Raw genomic sequence first — 18501 nt, forward strand, 5'->3', positions numbered from 1 at the left:
CCAGAATGCAGATGTTTGTCAAGTGCAAATAAATGTAACGTTATTGTGACAAGTGCAGCAAAGAAAAGGAAAGTGGACTCCAGGTGCCTGAAGCGGGGATTGGTCTCGAGATCAGGGATGTATGGCAGAGGATCTGCGGGGCAAGTCAAGGTTACTTAGGGGGAAGGGGACAGGTTCAAGCAAGGAGATCAGCTTGTACAGGGACCCTGTAGCAGGAAGCACATGGAGAGCATGGGTGGAGCAGAGAGAGGGAGAGAGAGAGAGAGCTCAAAGACCAGTGCCCCCAGAGCCTCTCAGACCATAGTAAGAATGGTCTTTAGGAGCAACTGAAAAGTATGGAAGGGTTTTAAAGTAGGGAATGGCCTGGCCCACACAGACCAAACAGAGAAAACACGGACTATTGCAGTAGTCAATAGCAACATGGCAGCAGGGATGGATCCCAGAGATGATTAGGAGGAAAATCAGAGGGACATGGTCATGGATTGGAAAGGGGGGGGTGGGTGGGAGAGGCAGAAAGATGTCTAGGTTCCCAGCTTGGCCAGCCACGGGGATGGTGGTGCCACTCCTGGGATGGGGACGGCAATCCTGAGCTTAGAGAGATGCTTCTCATGCCCATCTAGAACCCAATCTAGAACGTGGGTTTCCGCCTTGCTGGGGAGTGAGTTCCCGGCTTGCACTGCATTCCTGTACCTGATGCTGGACCTCAGGCACTCTGGACAGGACCTATCCTGAGTCAGATCCAGCCACACCATACTGCCCCTCCCTGCATGGCCCCTACTCTACACTCCCAGGCACCCAGACATACCTTCTCCATCTGAGGACACAGTGTCCTCCAGCCACGTGTCCCTGACACTGACCTCATGCCTGGTGTCCACACCTGGCTCTCACCGCACCTTCGGAAGCTGAGTCCCAAGCTCTCTCTCTGTTCTCCCTGCCCCAGTGGGCGTGTTAACCCCCCAGGCCCCCAACCACCTCATTGTCCTCATTCCTCCACATCTCCACTCTGTCCAGGCCAGGCTCTCATGGTGTAAGTCCTACAGATAAGACCCCCTATCACGTGCTGATGTGACATCTGGTGCAATCCAGAGGGCTTCATCTGGCCAACCTGCAAATTCCCCTCTTATCCCCGCCGATAAGATCCCCCGGCCAAATGACCCTCCTCATGATGGGGTCCAGGAGCAGCGCCCGCGTCTCCCTGAGCGGTGGGCTTCGTTTCCCTTCCAACCCGTGGAATTACTCGAACAATCTTGCTACATCCTCCTGCAGGAGCCAGGGGTCGCCCCACCCTCCCAATATTACAAAGCCTGCCTCCACTGCTCCCACTTACGCTGTTCTTGAGTGCAATCCTCACGTGGCCCTGCAGGGGATACGTGGCAGATGGTGTGCTGCTCCCCAGCACTGTAAGTGTCTGTGACTCACAAACCGCTAGGGACTCATCTGTCCGGGGTCAGGTGTTGTACATGGCCACCCCCATCACCCTGGGGCGGGGACCCCTCCATCACCAACAGGATAAAGAGGAGGCAATTACAAGAGCCCTCTGAGTTAGGGCTCTATGCTGCAAAACTCCTAGGAGTGAAGGAATGACCATCGTCTTTATTTCGTAAAAACCCAGCCAACTCCAAAAGACCCACAGCGGCGGCTCCAACAATCGATGCCCAGGACAACTTCTTGGGCTCCATACCCGTAGACTCTGACGCTGTGGTCTGGGTGGAGCCTGGAGACACTTTCCGTTCTAGGATCCATGGGTGATTCAGATGCCCTCTTCTACCTGGGGACTTCTGCTAGAGCAGAGCCATTTTCCTTATACTGTGACTTCTGCAAAATCTTGTCTCCAGGCTGGATGGGCTAGGATTGCTACTCAGCCATTGGACTTGGGCTTCTTTTTTTTTATTTTTTATTTTATTTTTTGAGAGAGAGAGAGAGAGAGAATGAGGAGGGATGAAGGGCAGAGGGACAGAGAGAGGGAGCACCCCAAGCAGGCTCCATGCTCGGCATGGAGTCCGACACTGGGTTCAACCCCACAAGCCTGGGATCATGACCCGAGCCACAATCAAGAGTTGGATGCTCAACTGACTGAGCCACGCGGGTGCCCTGGACGTAGGCTTCTTAAAGCCATTTCGTCAACAGGTGCTCCTTTCTAGCAAACGCATAATGTTGGGTGTCTGTCTCTCAGACTCATGCCCTTTGTTCAGGTCAAAATACTGACCCCCAAAGATGCCTACCCTGGCACCCATGGATGGTAGAAGGGCTCATAGGCTTCAAGGGAAAATGAACGGAAATTGTGGGTAGTTCTCCCTACTCCACCTCTGAGAACGAGATGCGGTGGCCCTCACGGACTGCTGACCTCATGTCCACCCCGGCATCTGATTTCTTCACTTCGAAGACAAGAGGCAATGACTAAGCTGCCATGCCTTTGAGAGGAGGCAGCTAAATCCGGCTGGATGCATTTCTTTCCATTTCAAAGCTACACCGACTGGGGAATCTTCAGCTGTGCTGTTTGCCTAGCACATTATTCTACCAATCATTTTTAAAATTAGATTATGTACCAGGTGATGGGCAAAGACGAAGCTACAGGCAGGAACTCACAGAAGGGGGAACGTTGCTTCTTGCACTGTTTACAGGTGATTGCAACCAACCTGAAGGTCAAGACCCAGGCAGCCACTACGCAGAACTCAGGAAGGGCCGTGCGCATAAGGGTCATCCGTTAGACAGCAAACAGGGAACTGTCACATGCCCCTGTTGACAAAGCGACGCGGTCTGTTTTCTTTCCAGTAATGTTCTACGCCAGGAGGCCCGACAGACCCAAACACATGTCTTTACATCTTGCGCAGAAAGCGGGAATAAGTGTTCTCTCTTTTGGGGGTGGGGGGTCAGAGAAGTGATGCTGCCTTTTCCCACCTCCCCTCTTGCAGAGCGAGGTGGACACTGGACAGAGCGAGCATCCAGCAGGCTCACAGGAGGCCCCTGGGAGGAGGCCTCTGTCCCCTCAACAAAGGAAGCTGAGTAACAGGACAGGTGTGTGTCACGCAAAGCAGTTGGAAGGGTCTCAGAAAAACCCAAAGGGAGGTGCTTCCCCCACAGGCTCTCGAGTGCCGTCACGCGATCCAATTCCCAGCCTGCTCTGCGGGCTTGCCTGGGAGAGTCAAGTAAGATCCCCAGATGTACACTTGGTTCCACACGGTTCCTTCAGATGGACAGATAATCCTGGGCAGTCTAGTGAATACTCCTGCGCACCGGTGTCTAACCTTGGGAACACAGCGATGAGCGAAACAAGGTCCTTGCCCTCCAAGCCAACGGTCTTGAAGACCACAACCCAAGACAAGCCCACGAGGGAAACCAGGCAACACAGGAAGGAACGTCCTGTGAAACCATCAAAATCTGAAGCCAAGGGTGGGCAGGTTGAATCAGGAAATGTGTCCGACAAATGGGAGGATCTTCACAACTGAAACACACAGAAGGTGGCTTCAGGAGGGTCCCCGGGGGCCGGGAGAGGGACAGGTAAGGGCAGAGTCAGATGCGGGCTGGCCCCAGATGCTGTGCCGTGGAGTTCACACTCCGCCCTCTCTGAGAACTGGTGGGAATGCAGAGAAGTTGCGTTGATCAAAGACACTCTTTCACACTGTCCAATAGATGAGCCTCCTCACGGGCAGGGAGGAGTCTGTGAGAATGAGGCAGGTGGCAATGTGGCACAATGAAAACGGCTTCTGTATAAAAAAGGATCGTGCGTCTCCGCTTCAACAATTAGAGCCTGAATAAAACAGGGCTTTTGCCATGCCCACTATCTCTGGCTCATAGAGAAACTACAATTACAAATGACTTCTTCCAGCAGAGAAAAGAAACACAACTCACATCAGTCTCAGGGTGGTTTTTAAGGGACGACAGACCAATCCTTCCGTGAAGGATGGTCGGGCGTATGTGTCGTGTTGGGGCCACTGTCTCGGCACAAATGAAACCAAAACAAGGGTTATCGAGGAAGTGAATCGCCGCTCTTGTAAAAGCTGGAACAGAGACACGGTGACCCTCAAGTTTTAAGTGAAATATAGTAACTTCAACCCCTCATTCATCAAAGACCCACCCTTTAAAAACTGCCAGTTGTAAAGGTCAGGCTTAATTGATCAGGAGGGAGAAAATTTCATGCCACCCCACCTTCCTTCCTAAGCCAAGTGAATTAGCAATTAAAAATTTCAGGTGACCCTTCATCAATTACCTTTCCATACATTTCCCATAACTGATGGCCCCAGAAATGGCTTAACTAAGCACCAAATCCTCCTAATCATTGCTAAATCCTCAGATTAAGCAGTCTCCTCTGCAGACAGGTAGCACAGCGATGGGGGGATAGGAAAAGGAATCTTTTAACAACACGCAGAATGGAAATTTGAAACGGACTTCCTACCGTCCACCGATTTTGAAAACGGATGCGAGTTTGGACAGATACAGTCACCGTTCCCACTTTTTTTTCTTAGTGTTTGGATCCTATGTCACTGTAAACTGAAGTTTTACCCAGGCCCACCAATTTCAAAGGGCTTCCCAATGGGACGATTTTACCATAAGATATCCGCCCCCTGTCTTTCCCAGTCCTGGGATTTCCAGGACTGAGGCAGTGAACAGTTGCTGTGTCCAAGTGGAAGAAGCAAAAATAGAAATCCGGAGATGATGTGCATTTCCAATTTCGTGCATGAGCACAGGGTCCACTCTGCCTGGGCCAACCACTCCCCTGGTCTAGCTTCTGCAACAGAGGCTCACCACCCACAGCGCTGAGTTCTAGAGCAGCCAGTAGACCACCATTGTCCTAAACCACCATCGTCTGAGAGCAAAATAAGACCTGGGCAAGTGGAAAGACTATCCAAAGATAAAGAGCTAAGTGAGGTCAGAGTCAACCCTGGCACTAAAAACCTCACCTGAGAAAACAAAACCCCAATGCCGGGTCTGTGGTTCCTTTTACCACCCCACCCCCCACACCCAGCCGGCACCCCATACATGTGGGCCCTTGGGTCTTGCAGCCCACCCTCGTCCCAGCTCACACATTTTCTGCTGCAATGATCTCAGCTGTTCTCAGGGCTTCTCACACACTGCCTGTAAATGAGAGTCATATTGATAAACGTGTAAATATTGTAAATGATGGTCATATCTATGACCCTAACCTGTCTCCCGACGTCAACACCACCCTGCCGCATGCTTCCTGGACATTGAAGGCAGGCGGCCTCTCACAAGTAGAGGGTCCAAACCCCACAAATTCAGGGTCCTCTGACTAGCCCCGCCCCCCTCACTCCCTGAGCCTCCCGAACCTTGAATTCCCTACCTGACTACTGGTAGCTCTGCCTGCCCAGAAACGACTTTAAACATCCCCCTTATTGCAACCCCTGCAAATAACTGGGTCATCACCCAGCGTCCCAGTGACTCCAGCACACCCACCCCTGCCCCAGAGGAAAGCGCACCATCACCTGCCTGAGTAGCACAATGGAGTCGCCTTCCCAGAACCCGGGACCAGATGACACATTCTAACAAGTCAATATGTAACTGTAACAACTCTTTGGCTTCTCACTACAGACTAAAAGCAAATGAATAAGTTACTTTATTTTGGCTCAACACGATCTGAAGGATTTCTAACAATTCCGGTTGTGTGAGCAGGTCATGAGCCCCCTGCCCTTGGGGCTTCTGTGTGGTTAGCTTACCCTGCAGAGGCTTTCCCGCTGCTGCATGGAAATGAGTAGGAGGGTTTCAGACAGGAGACATTGGGAAGAAACTGGACAAAGTGACCCTCTGGCCCCTCCCAAACTTGAGATTCCGTGAGCTCCGTCTGCCTGGTCCCCTGGACTCCTTCTGGAAGAACTGTCCCGCAAGCTTGGTACCCACAGGATTAGATCCTCTGAAGCCACGTCTCAAATACCTGACCTTGCTTCCTGACCTGAGATGACTGAATCAGGATGGAGCCTGAGAGGTCAATTGACAGACACAAGAAAGTGTCTCCTGCACTTTCTGTAAGCTGGTGGCTCTTCCTTCCGTGAAATTCACTGGTTTCCTTATAATGGTTTCCCTTTTGTGCGTTTTTGGTCCTTCTGACACCAAGTTGGAACTAAAACTCTGCTCTCTGGGTCTCCTGCCAAGGCCAGGGACAGGATTGATGAAGATTTCATCGTGTGTGGACCCTTCCCCTTCTTGGGAGTGTGGGGCAGGGAGTCAGATCCCTGATCCAAAATGCTGTTCTTCCCTGAGGCAGTGAACCAGGACCACAGAGGTCCCTGAGGGCACAGGTGGCTTCCCGGGCCAGGTTTTCAGAGAAAAGATGTGTCTGTAGGCCCTCCTTGACCTAACTTTAGTCAGGCTCCTCTGAGCGCTTTTCCTAACTAGGCCTCATCCTGGGCCTGCCTTTGGTGGCCTGTCAGGCCCAGTTTTAGCAAAGAATCCTATTGGGTCTGGATTTAGAGAGAATCCTGCTGAGCTGGCTTAACAAGACTTTCCCCAACCCTTGACATCTAATCACATTCTTTTTTTTTTTTTTTTTTTTTGAAGTTTATTTATTTATTTTGAGAGAGACAGACAAAGTGAGCACGGGAGGGGCAGAGAGAGAGGGAAACACAGAATCCCCCAGCAGGATCCAGGCTCCGAGCTGCCAGCACAGAGCCCGACGTGGGGCTCAAACCCACAGACTGTGAGATCATGACCCGAGCCAAAACCAACTCAGACACTTAACTGACTGAGCCACCCAGGCACCCCTCTAATCAAGTTCTTCTTGGTAATTTTCTCTGCCCCTAATCCCTCCCCCAGGCATTGGTTATGAATCCCCAGCTTCCCTGACATAGTTCTGGATTAGGGGACTCCCTTCTACCACAGGAACTCACACGTCCTGCCATTTTTAAGCAGTTGATAGTGCCTTTTCTTCTCTTTCTTTTTTTTTAATACTTATTTATTTTTGAGAGAGAGAGAGAGAGAGAGAGAACAAGCGGGGGAGGGGCAGAGAGAGAGGGAGACAAAGAATCCGAAGAAGCAGGCTCCAGGCTCTGAGCCATTAGCACAGAGCCTGACGCGGGGCTTAAACTCACGAACTGCAAGATCATGACCTGAGCCGAAGTCGGACGCTCAACCGACTGAGCCACCCAGGCATCCCAACAATGCCATTTCTAACAGATGGGAATGACCTTGCAGCAAGACGCACAAAGCCAGGTGACCCCTTCGAGAAGCAGCCATCAGGGAAGTATTATGCTCCTCGGCCATGAATTCCTCCTTTCCCTTATATTCGGAGTTGAGCCCAGACTGTCTTTCCTACTCTAAGACCTCATGTAGTAGTCTCCCTGAATAGAATCTGCCTTATTCTCTTTAACAAGTGTCATGAGTGATTTTTTTCTTTAACAACTGCTTGCCTTCTGGGAGAATACCCACGGTTTCAGACTATGTCTAAAATATCCTTCCATAATTAGAACTTGGAAAATAGGGAAAGAAAGAAAAGAAAAGAAAGGAAAGAAAGGAAAGAAAAGAAAGGAAGGAAAGGAAAGGAAAGGAAAGGAAAGGAAAGGAAAGGAAAGGAAAGGAAAGGAAAGGAAAGGAAAGGAAAGGAAAGGAAAGAGAAAGCAAGCCAGAATATATGCGTCTCCCTCCTCGCCCAGGCTTGCTTGGGCACATTCCCCGCAGCCTGGACCATTAAACTCTGGCCTCTGGGCCAGCATGTACAGGTTTCTAAGTCATTAAACCACTAATGCGAGCCCAACTGCACAGGTGCCCGATCAGGCCCATTTCAAGCTAAGCTAGTCCTGGAGAAAAGCAGACTGGCGGGTCCACATCTAGGTCACGCAGGCCAGACTGCGCTCACTGCCACCTCCGAGCGCTCTGAGCAAAACCCGGCATTCTCCTCCACGTCCCCAACCTCCCCGCGGGGTGCAGGTGGCCAGACGTGTTGCATGAGACCTGCCATTCATGCCACCAGAAGTGTCTGTCAGAGGATTCACGTTCTTACCACAAGCAATTTCTGGGCTAGGTTTTTAAAGGATCCGGTTAAATATCTGCCACTATTGAAAGAATAAGCCGTAAGCCATGCTTTGGGGCTCCAGAAAGGACGAACTAGGAGAGATTCTTCCAAATAATATATTTGTCCTGGGCTGACAGTGTCCGTTATGGAGACGAACTCAGGTCCCTGATGCCTTTGGTAGAGGTGAGCGGCAAGGGGAAAGGAAGAGAGAGGCTACAAAAGCATCTGTGTATAATCACATGCAGACGCACGGACACACATATATTTTTCTCCATAGATACCAATTCATCTACCCCATTTACAAACTGAAATTGAGATGAGGATTCAAAACTAAAATTTGCCGGGGCGCCTGGGTGGCTCGGTCGGTTAAGCATCCGACTCTCGATCCAACTCAGGTCGTGATCTCACGGTTCGTGGGATCGAGCCCCGCGTCAGGTTCTGCGCTGACAGTGCGGAGCCTGCTTGGGAATCTCTCTCTCCCTCACTCCCTGCACACCACCCCTCCACTTGTGTGTTCTCTCTCTCTCTCTCTCTCAAAATAAATGAACATTTAAAAAAATAAAATAAATTTTGCTACATGACAACATGCTTTAAAAAAAAAAAAAGTCCGTTTAATTTAAAGTCAGTTAAGTCGGACACTGAGCCAACCAGACGCCCTGAAAACACGCTTTTAGAGCTTATTTTCTGCTAGAGTCTCTGAATCGAAATATGCTAGCCTCAGAGTCTTATTACAGAACCATCAGAAAAGGTGAGCGAAACCCATACAACTTGTCTCCCGGAAGGGAGAAAAACAAACTGGTTCCCACACCACTTACGTTAACAAACTTCATAAAAGTTACCAACTGTAACCACCACGCCTGGTGTTGTTGTTACAATGCAGAGGCCGGGAACTGAAGCTTCACGAGGAATGATTTATGTCTGCACAGATACCAGGCCTGTATTTAAATCGCGCCTGCTCCGTTGCGAGAATATTCCACATGTGTCCCATTACTCATTCCTGGCGGAACCCCGCACCACGCTGGCCCGAACTCCTGCCATCTGCAGGACCCTTGGCTTCCAAATGCACTACCTGAGGCAACCAATATTTCTTGGGCATCGTTTCCTTCGTCAGGGACTGCTAACCTAAAAGCCTGTGTGTTTAGAAATTCTAATCAGCTTCAAATCTCGTCAGAGCCACTGAGCTAGCATCATGGGTCGGGGACGTGGGGCGGGGGGGGGGGGGGGGGAGACGAGGCTCCAAAGGACATCTCATTATTAATAAAAATAAAGGAGAGGGGCGCCTGGGTGGCTCAGTCGGTTAAGCGTCCGACTTCAGCCAGGTCACGATCTCGCGGTCCGTGAGTTCGAGCCCCGCGTCAGGCTCTGGGCTGATGGCTCGGAGCCTGGAGCCTGTTTCCGATTCTGTGTCTCCCTCTCTCTCTCTGCCCCTCCCCCGTTCATGCTCTGTCTCTCTCTGTCTCAAAAATAAAAAAAACGTTTAAAAAAAAAATAAAAAAAAAAAAATAAAGGAGAGAGATAGTAAAAAAAAAAAAGGCTTGAACAGGACCGTCACCCGATCAGCGCCCAGCTCTTTACCTGCTTTGAAAGACCTTCATTTCTTTCCCAAGCAGAATGATCTTTGGGGGACGAGAAGAGCTGGCTGTGAATCTAGAAGATAAAGAGAAACCTTCCCAGTCTTTTATTTTTATTTGCCAGATGTATAATCTTCAATAATGTACATTATTATTTTTAAAGAACCGAGAAATGTCCCTAGAATCTCTCCAATCTCCCAAGAAAGAACTACGGATTTTAACGAACACACATCTCCATTTTCTCCCGTGCTACCTCTGCACGTGAATAAAGAGTAGGTTTCCAATGATTTCAAAATGCAGGAGGCGCTGGAGGAGGGGAGGGAGAAAAACCAATCGGCTAACATGGATTTTGCCGTGGATTTTGCCAGTAGAGCAAAGAACCACATCTAATGTTTCCTTTCTATCCCATCACAGTGCCGAACGGGTGTTGAGCTGAAATCGGACATTCAATAAATATTGATAAATTGATTAACCACAAGCAATCAGATTTCAGGAATCAGCCTGCAAGGCCCAATGAAAATGAGATTAATAGATACAAAAGTGTCGTGCCGTCTGCGAGGATGATTACGATGCCGGCTCTCTCTGCCTAGAAGGCAAGGGTCGGTTTCGTAAGTTTATTCTGAAAGCCGTTTGCTGTGGGCGAGACTTTGGGTTTGGATTTATACATTTAGAATCAGACTCCGGAGCACCTCGTGCCACACTGGGTCTGCCCTGTGGCCCCTCGCTGACCCCAGGGACTCTCCCCCCAAACTGAAGAGTGACTTTTCGGACACGCGTGCTGTAAACACAGCGGGATCGGAAAAGGCAATGGCCTCACCGTGGACAGGTCATAGGGAATGCTGGGTAAGACACGAAAGCTTTTCAGGAAGGAAATAAAAAGTGCAGCGACAGGAGACACGGGCATGGGACATCATTTAAATCCCAAATTCCGCAGAAGGAGCAAGCTACCTCCCTGCCGCTTCAAACACAACCAAGCAGGGGGGTCTGGAACCTGCCTTGGGGGTGGGAAGGGGGCGCAGACGTGCAGGGAGCCGGCCGAACAAGGATTCTAAGCTTCCCCGTTTCCTGGGCTGTTGTCTTGTGTGACTCTTCCAAGAAAGATATTTACGCCTGCTTTTCCAAGTAACTCCGCCGAATGTAGCCGGATAATTAACCTGGGACATGACAGCACAGGATTCATTCTGACCCAGCAGATCCCTCCTCGCACCCTGTGCCGTCCTAGTCGAGAGCCCCAGCCCCACGGCGAAATAACAAATACCCAAGTGCACTGATCTGGACACGGGACTGTTCCCCTCTCTCTCGGGTCCCAGCATTTGGCAGCGAATGGCAGGCCGAGTAGGCTCCAGAGCCGCCTGCTTCTTCAAAGCCTGGAACCATCACGGACAGGCTCTGGGCACTACAGGTCCGAGAATTCCCAGTGGTGACTCAGGAATCTCTATCGTCGACCCAGGTCTCAATCCAATAGTGACATCCTGGGAAGGCTTGGCTGTGACTCAACGTGCTGCTGGTTGCTCACTGTACTTCCTTTCTATAGAACAGCAACACTTTTCCTTGCCCTGAGAACAAAGCGTCAAGAAAGCCCTGTGTGGTCTGCACCAGGTATTCTCTGTGGCATCCCCAGACGCCTCTCTCCAGGCCACATCCTCTGTATGAGCTCCTCTCATGCCCTTGAACACAAATTCTCTTCCCCACCGCAGGGCCCTTGCACATGCTGTTTCACCCACAGAGCATGTTGTTTCTTTGGTCCTCCTCTGGATCTTGGCTCACATGACCCGTTCGTGGGAGTGTCCCTGCAGACACCAGCCTCAAAACCAGGTTTCTGATTTATAAGCTCTTACAGAAGCACTACTATTCAGCACACTCACCTTGAATTATAAATCCACAGGGACTCATGTGAATGTACAGGTGATGGCTGCTCCTCCCTTAGAGTCTAACCTCTCTGAGAAGAAAATTATTTTGCCTTGCTTGCCAATATATTCCTAGCTGCTAGTATGGGGCCAGACATAGAGGAATATTTACTGGGGAAATATTTACTGGGGAAAATATTTACTGGGGAAATATTTACTGGGGGAAAAGGATGGAATGAATGACTGAATGAATGAATGAATGAAAGCAAAGCCTCTTCTCCAGGGTAAATTACGCACAGTGCCCTTTGGTATCTACTCTCCTGTCTCCTCAAGATCCCTGCTCTCTCCTCGGTCTTCACCTCTGCCTTCCTCACATTGCTAAGTCCAAACCTTTCTTAAAAACGAAACCAAAAACCTGCCCCCCCCCGCACACACATTACCTTCCTCCCTTCACCTCACCACTTGCCGCAAACCTTCTTGGAGGAGACGGCCACGCTCTTTCCGTCCCATTTCCCCACCTCCCATCAGTCCTCCGTTTGCCGCAATCCAGACTGAACCACTGTGATCTGTGCCTCTGAAGCTTGTCACTGTGCGATCCAGTGGCCACCCCGGGGCCAGCCCCAGCGGCTGTGTCTATCAACAACCCCTGTTGGTTACGCTTCCTAAACATCCGCCTCTCCCCACCGCCTTAGTGGAAGCCCCCGTTCTACTTGTCGAGCCCACAGCAGCCCTCCTCATCCTCAGGCCCGCAGCCCCCGGACCCCACCTCATCGCCAGCCAATGTTCCCATAAAGCAAATCTGGTCATGTCCCTCCCCAGCTTGATACAATCCTTGGGTTTTTAACTCATCCAAAATACAACTAAAGCTATATTCACAAAGACATTTTTTGCAGCATGGTTCATAATGGCAAAACATCGGAGGGTTCTGCAATACCCAACACCGGGGAATAGCTCTGGAGGTCAGAGCGCATGTGTTAATACATCCATTAACATCATAACCATGTTCGTGGTCCAAGCTACTGTCTCCACAGCTACAGACTATCACAGAGGATCATGGGCAGCCTTGAATGCTATGCTAATGTGGATATTATTTCCTAGGTGACGGGGAAGCTTTGGTGATTTCTGAACAAGGAGAGCGAGTGCTTAATGTTCAGTTATGTGTTAAAGCACAGACCTGTGTACATGTTTGATTAGAGCCTTGCCTCTGCAGCCTTTACTCACGGGCTGGAACCGGTTGCTGCCCGTATGTGATGCAACGTTTTGCAACTCCGTTTTACCAAGCCTAGTGTGGGACGCGGATTTCTTTTTTTAATTTTCACTTTCTTACTGGAATAAAATATACTTAACATAAAATTTATCAACGTGACCATTTTCAAGCAGGTGGGAGCTGGTGTTCAGCACATGCCTCATGTTGTGTAACCATCAGCACCACCCTCCGTAACTCTTGTCATCTTGCAAAACTGAAAACTTCCTCCCTTCCCATCTTCCCCCAGCTCGTGGCAACCATCATCCTACTTTCTATCTCCGTGATTTTGACTACTCTCAGTACTTCGTGTAAGTGGAATCATGCAGTATTTGTCTTTTTGTGACTGGCTTATTTCCCTTAGCACAGTATTCTCCAGGGCCATCCCCATTGTAGCCCATGTCAGAATTTCCTTCCTTTTTAAGACCGAATTTTCTAGAGCGTGGGTATGCCACATGTTGCCTATCCGTTCATCCTTCGAGGGACACAGGTCAGTTGCTCCCATGTTTTAGCTATCGTGAATAACGTTGCTATGAAATGATTGCGGATATCTATCTCTTCGGCCTCCTGCTTTCAATGATTGGAATTATTATTCAATTATTTCGATTATTCAATTACACCAAATAATTGAATTGGTGGATGGATGGCTGGATCACATGGCAACTCTACTTTTAATTTTTTGGAGAAGCACTACACTGTTTTCCTCAGAGGGTTTGCCATTTTGCATTTCCACCAACAGTGCACAAGTGTGTCCATTTTTCCACATCCTCACCAACCCTTGTTATTTTATGGTTTTTTTTTTTTTTTGTATAGTAGCCATCCCAATGGACGTGAGGCAGCATCTCACTGTAGTCTGATTCGCAGTTCCCTACTGATGCGTGATGTCGGATATCTTTTCACATGCTTATTGTATGTCTTCTTTGAAGAAATGTTTCTCCAAGTCCTTTGCCTTTTTTTGTTGTTGTTCTTACGCTTTGATTCTCTGTATATTCTAGTTACTAATCCCTTAGCAGATACTATTTGCAAATATTTCCTTCAACTCTGTGGGCTGCCTTTCTTCTCTGTTGGGACGGTCTTTTGGTGCACAATTTTTTTTAAATTTTCATTAGTTCCAGCTTACCTACTCTTTCTTTTGTTGCCTGTGCCTTTGGTGTCATATCCAAGAAGTCATTGCTAAATTCACCGTCATGAAGCTTTTGCCCTGGGTATTCTCCAATGAGTTCTGGGGTTTTAGGTCCTACATTTAGGTCTTTGATTCATGAGAGTTAATTTTTGGATATGGTAGCAGACAAGGATCCAACTTAATTCCTCGGCACATGGATATTCAGTGCCCCCCCCCACTTTTTTTATGGTGCCAAACCCAGCATCGTTTGTTGACAAGACTATCCTTTCCCCATTGATTGGTTTTAGCACCCTTGAAAAAAGTCACGTGACATATATGAGAGGGCTTATTCTAGTTAACTGGTCTAAATATTTGTCTTTATGCCATGAATTTAAAGCAAATACCACACTGCTTTGAATACTGTAGCTCTGTAGTATGTTTGCAAGTCAGGAAGTCTGAATCTTCACCTTGTTCTTCTTTTTCCAGATCGTCTTGGATATTTGGGATCCCTTGAGATTACATATGAATTTTAGAATGTTTTTTTTTAATTTCTGAAAAAAAAAAAGTCATTGGGATTTTCACTGGGATTGCATCGACCCCATAGATCGTTTTGGATGGTATTGATATCCTAACACTAAGTTTTTTGATCCGTGAATATGGGATATGTTTCCATTTGTTTACCTCTTCTTTATTTTCCTTTAATTTAATTAGTTTTCGTTGTGCACGTCTTTCACCTCCTTGGTTAATTCCCAAGTATTTTATTCTTTTTGATGCTATTATAAATTGTTTTCATAATACACTTTTCAGATTGTTTGCTGTTAGCGTATAGAAACACAACTGATTTTTGCGCATTGCCTTTTTATCCTGCTATTTTGCTGAGTTCATTTATTAGTTCTAACAGGTTGTTTGTGGGACCTTTAGGGTTTTCTACACACCAGATCATATCATCTACAAACAGACATGACTTTACTTGTTCCTTTACAGTTTGGATACCTTTTATTTCTTTCTCGTGCCTCGCTGGTCTGGCCAGGACTTGTACCACTACGTTGAACAGAAACAGTAAAAGCAGTCACCGCTGTCTTGTTCCCGACTTTAGAGGAAGAACTCTCTTTCACCAGCGAGTGTGATGCTCATGGTAAGTTTTCAGACACAGCTTTTATGCTTTTGAGGTAGTCTCTTTCTAATCCCTGTTTGTTGGGTGTGACACATATTTATTGATTTGTTTTCCCCCTAAAACGTGAGTGGCACATAGCAAGTTCTTTGCTCATTGCTTTGATAGTGACCCTCAGAACAGCACTGGGCCCACAAGATGTCTTTGAAAACATGTGCTGAATGACCGGGTGGGTGGAGGGCTGTGAAATCACATGGGTAAATGCACGTGCTGGATGTTAATGCACCACATGACCTTGGTGGGTGTCCACTAGGATTTATGGGAGTTACGGAATTATGGAAAGAAAGAACGGAAAAAGCATATACAAATCAATACATGCAGCACTCCTTCCACTTGCAAAAATACATTCCCTAATAAACAAAAGGTACTGTTGAAGTTCTTCGGATTTACCACCCACTGGGAGACACAGATTGGCCCCCAGCTATTTCTTTTGTGATCATTAGGTGGCTCCTGCCTCAGCCCTTCCAAAACTTTGTCTCTCTTAGGTCTCTGAAGCCATTAGTATGCTATTTACTGAGTGGTGACAGTAACTGACCTAAGCCATACAATGGGGCGGAGACTCAGACCCTGTTTTCCAGCTCTGCTCCCAGAGGCTCCTGGGTCTGGTTCAAGCCTGGGATCACACAAGGAGCTACCACTGAGGCCTCACTGCATGCAGGCAATTACCTCGCTGGATCCTACAACAACTCTGTGGGAGAAAGAGATTTAGTATTTCCATTTTACAGGGAGGGACACTGAGGCACAGAGAGGTGAAGTAACTTTCCCAAAATCACACAAACCTACTAAAACAAGTAAAGGAGCCCAGACTGGAATCGAGGTGATTAAGATCACTTATTGAGGGGTGCCCGGGTGGCTCAGTCAGTTGGGCGTCCGACTCTTGATTTCAACTCGGGTCACGATCCCAGGGTCCTGCGGTTGGGCCCCACTTTGGGCTCCTTGCTGAGCATGAAGCCTACTTGGGATTCTCTCCCTCTCCCTCTGCCCCTCTCCTGTTCACAACCTCTCTTTCTCTAAAATAAATAAATAAATAAATCAATCAAAAAATAAAAAGATTAGTCCTTGAAGATAGAAAACTGTGATTAGGATCAAGGACATTCAAAGAAACATGACACCTCACAATCCTAGGAAATGCTCCGGTCTGCAAAGTTCTCTTGTACACACTCCATCATTTCCATCTTCTAAAGCCCGAGAGGTGTCCGGAACACATACGGTTCTTAGCTTATAAAGAAACAAAGGTCCAGAGAGAGACATAAGTGTCCATGGACAAAACCATGGGCCTCTGGCACCGGCACCAGCCCTCCTGACCCCAGTCTGGCACACCACCCACACCATGTCACCACGGGCTACCTTACGGGGTCCATCCAGCCTTACGAGCCACGCTACCGGCAGGAGCTCTGTGGTCAAGCCTGCCACCAGCTAGGTCACTGATAACACGGACAACAAAATCATCTGTGGATTCCACTCGGGAGCCAGGACCTGTGAACCAGCGAGATCTGAACATCGTGGGGACAATAATACTAGAACCTGTAAACTAGAATTTACAGAATTTACAGAAGACTAAATGCTTCACAAACCACGCTTGACCTCCCAAGTCCTGCCGTAAGAGTTGGGCCCTGACGAGCAAATATGCTATTGCTTTTGCTGGTTTTGTTGTTTACCGACTCTCCCTTCAAGATACCTGAGTACTCATCCTGGATCCATAATCCCTTATCTGCAATTCTAAAATCCATAAAAGCTCTGAAATTTGAGAGTTTTTTCTTTCCTCTGAGTTTGTAGGAAACGAATCTGACAGGCAAACCTTACCTCAGCTAACCTGAGGCTATTTATAATATTAATTTATTCCATTTAGTGTGAATATTCATACATTTTATTACAAAAACATCAGTGAGCTTAATTACAGGGTGCTACCTCAGATCCCACTAGAAATGTTGTAAAGTATTACTTTCCTGAAATAAAATTAAGAAATCATCGTTGAATCACATTTGGCCCCAAGAGTTCTGGATGGAGAATCGCGGATCGGTACGACAGACATTTAATAAGCTTACCAGTCCCTGGGATTGGGTTTTCCGTATACCCCCCTCGTCCAGTCCCCACAAGACAGGCAGTATCTCTGCATTTGATGGACACAGACTCTGGGGCACGGAGAGATCTAGTAATTTGCTCTAGGTCACAGAGCTACTAAATGCCAGAGCCAGGACCCTCTCCAACTGGAACATAGTGTTCTCAGCATCCGCCATATTACCGTGTCTGTTTGCATGTTTGTGTGTGTGCACACACACGTGTGTGGAGCGGGGGATGCTTTGTAAAGCCCTGAGCAAGTAAAAGAGGGACCCAGCAAAAGTAGAGAAGAGAGAGAGCAAACATCTGGGAACTCCTAGGCCTACGCAAACCCTCCCTGCCTCCAGAACCTCTCCACTCTGCCTCTTCTGAACACATGCGTGGTTTACAGAGAAAACAGAGGGGAGATTCCAAATCCACTTATATCTCACGGATCAAAGACCAAGGGTGGATTTTTTGGCTGCGTCTTCTCCTTAGGATGATGGCAGACATTGTCAGAGTCCAAAAAAAGAGTAAGCCATTTCTTTTCAGCATCCAGGGTCTTCTCCTGGGGATGTCAGAGGTCTCGTCAGAAGGCTGGAGCTGCATCTCAAGGAGGATTCCAGCACGGACTGACGAGGGGTTAACACAACCTATTTGGGTGCTCGGATACAGTCTCCATGGTTAATCTGGGTGCATGATTGATCTTTGCCAGAATTGCATGTTTGCATTCAATCTTCCGAATTCTCTTCTGCAACAATAATTAATGTCAGAGCAGTTTCTGGATCAACAGTGTATTTTCTGGCGAACGCAACCCTGTACCTCTAATAACTCAAAACGGAGATTTACCACTCTGCCAAGATTCCTTCTTCAGGCTTCATCTCGTCATGTTTACATCTGGTTTAACTTTTTCTAATCTAAAATAAATCAGCATGAAAAGCATTAGATTTTTCATTTAGATTCTCAATTGCCTTTGATTATGGAGATAATATCCCTTATCTGATTGCAAATGGCGGGATGGTTCCCTTGTTAGGAGCTGAACGGAGATGCCTCCGTCTCTCCTTGCTTCTCCTTCACTTTTGTTAAGGGTGGAGTCTGGCGGGGTTCTGGTTTGAAAAGGAGGCAAATCAGGATGTAAGGGGGATGCGTGATTTCAATCATTCCTCTTCTTGTGAGACTCACAGAGGAAGGCAGCCTCCCCTGCCTGCCTGATGAGAAGTGGTCTACAGAGATTTCACACTCTGTTTTCCCACCACGGTGACTGCAGACCCTGTCTGTTTGCAGGGATAAATGAGAACAGCAATGACGAAGCACTTGGCTGGAGATTTCCACGCAAACATCAGGCGTGGGGGGAAACTAACACCGTCATAGGGGCATGTTAATTATCCAGTTACAAAGTCAAATTTAGCCGAACTATTTTGTATATCAAAGAGGTAGATTTCCCCTGATTCCTTAAGTATTCCTTTCAGCATGTTCTATTATGTTTCCTATCATTTGCAACAATTCCTCTTCACTATAAATGTGAGCGGAGGATTCCAGAAACTGAATTCATTTCTTGTACCAGGTGGAA

At 48.0% G+C, this 18501-nt stretch overlaps 1 protein-coding gene across 2 annotated transcripts in view; it reads right to left on the reverse strand.

Annotated features, from left to right (window-relative positions):
• The window catches only part of C13H10orf90 (chromosome 13 C10orf90 homolog), a 266729-nt gene that overhangs the window by 184392 nt on the left and 63836 nt on the right, over positions 1-18501 (reverse strand). The window contains exon 4 of one of the 2 annotated variants that reach the window (XM_058698097.1): positions 9536-9607. The exons of the other annotated variant lie outside the window; for it this stretch is intronic. Coding sequence (XP_058554080.1) covers positions 9536-9607 — 72 coding nt within the window. The remainder of the gene's footprint in view (positions 1-9535; positions 9608-18501) is intronic. 2 annotated transcript variants of the gene reach the window in all.

The sequence above is a fragment of the Neofelis nebulosa genome, chromosome 13 (genome assembly GCF_028018385.1).
Source record: "Neofelis nebulosa isolate mNeoNeb1 chromosome 13, mNeoNeb1.pri, whole genome shotgun sequence".
Taxonomy (NCBI): Eukaryota; Metazoa; Chordata; class Mammalia; order Carnivora; family Felidae; genus Neofelis; species Neofelis nebulosa.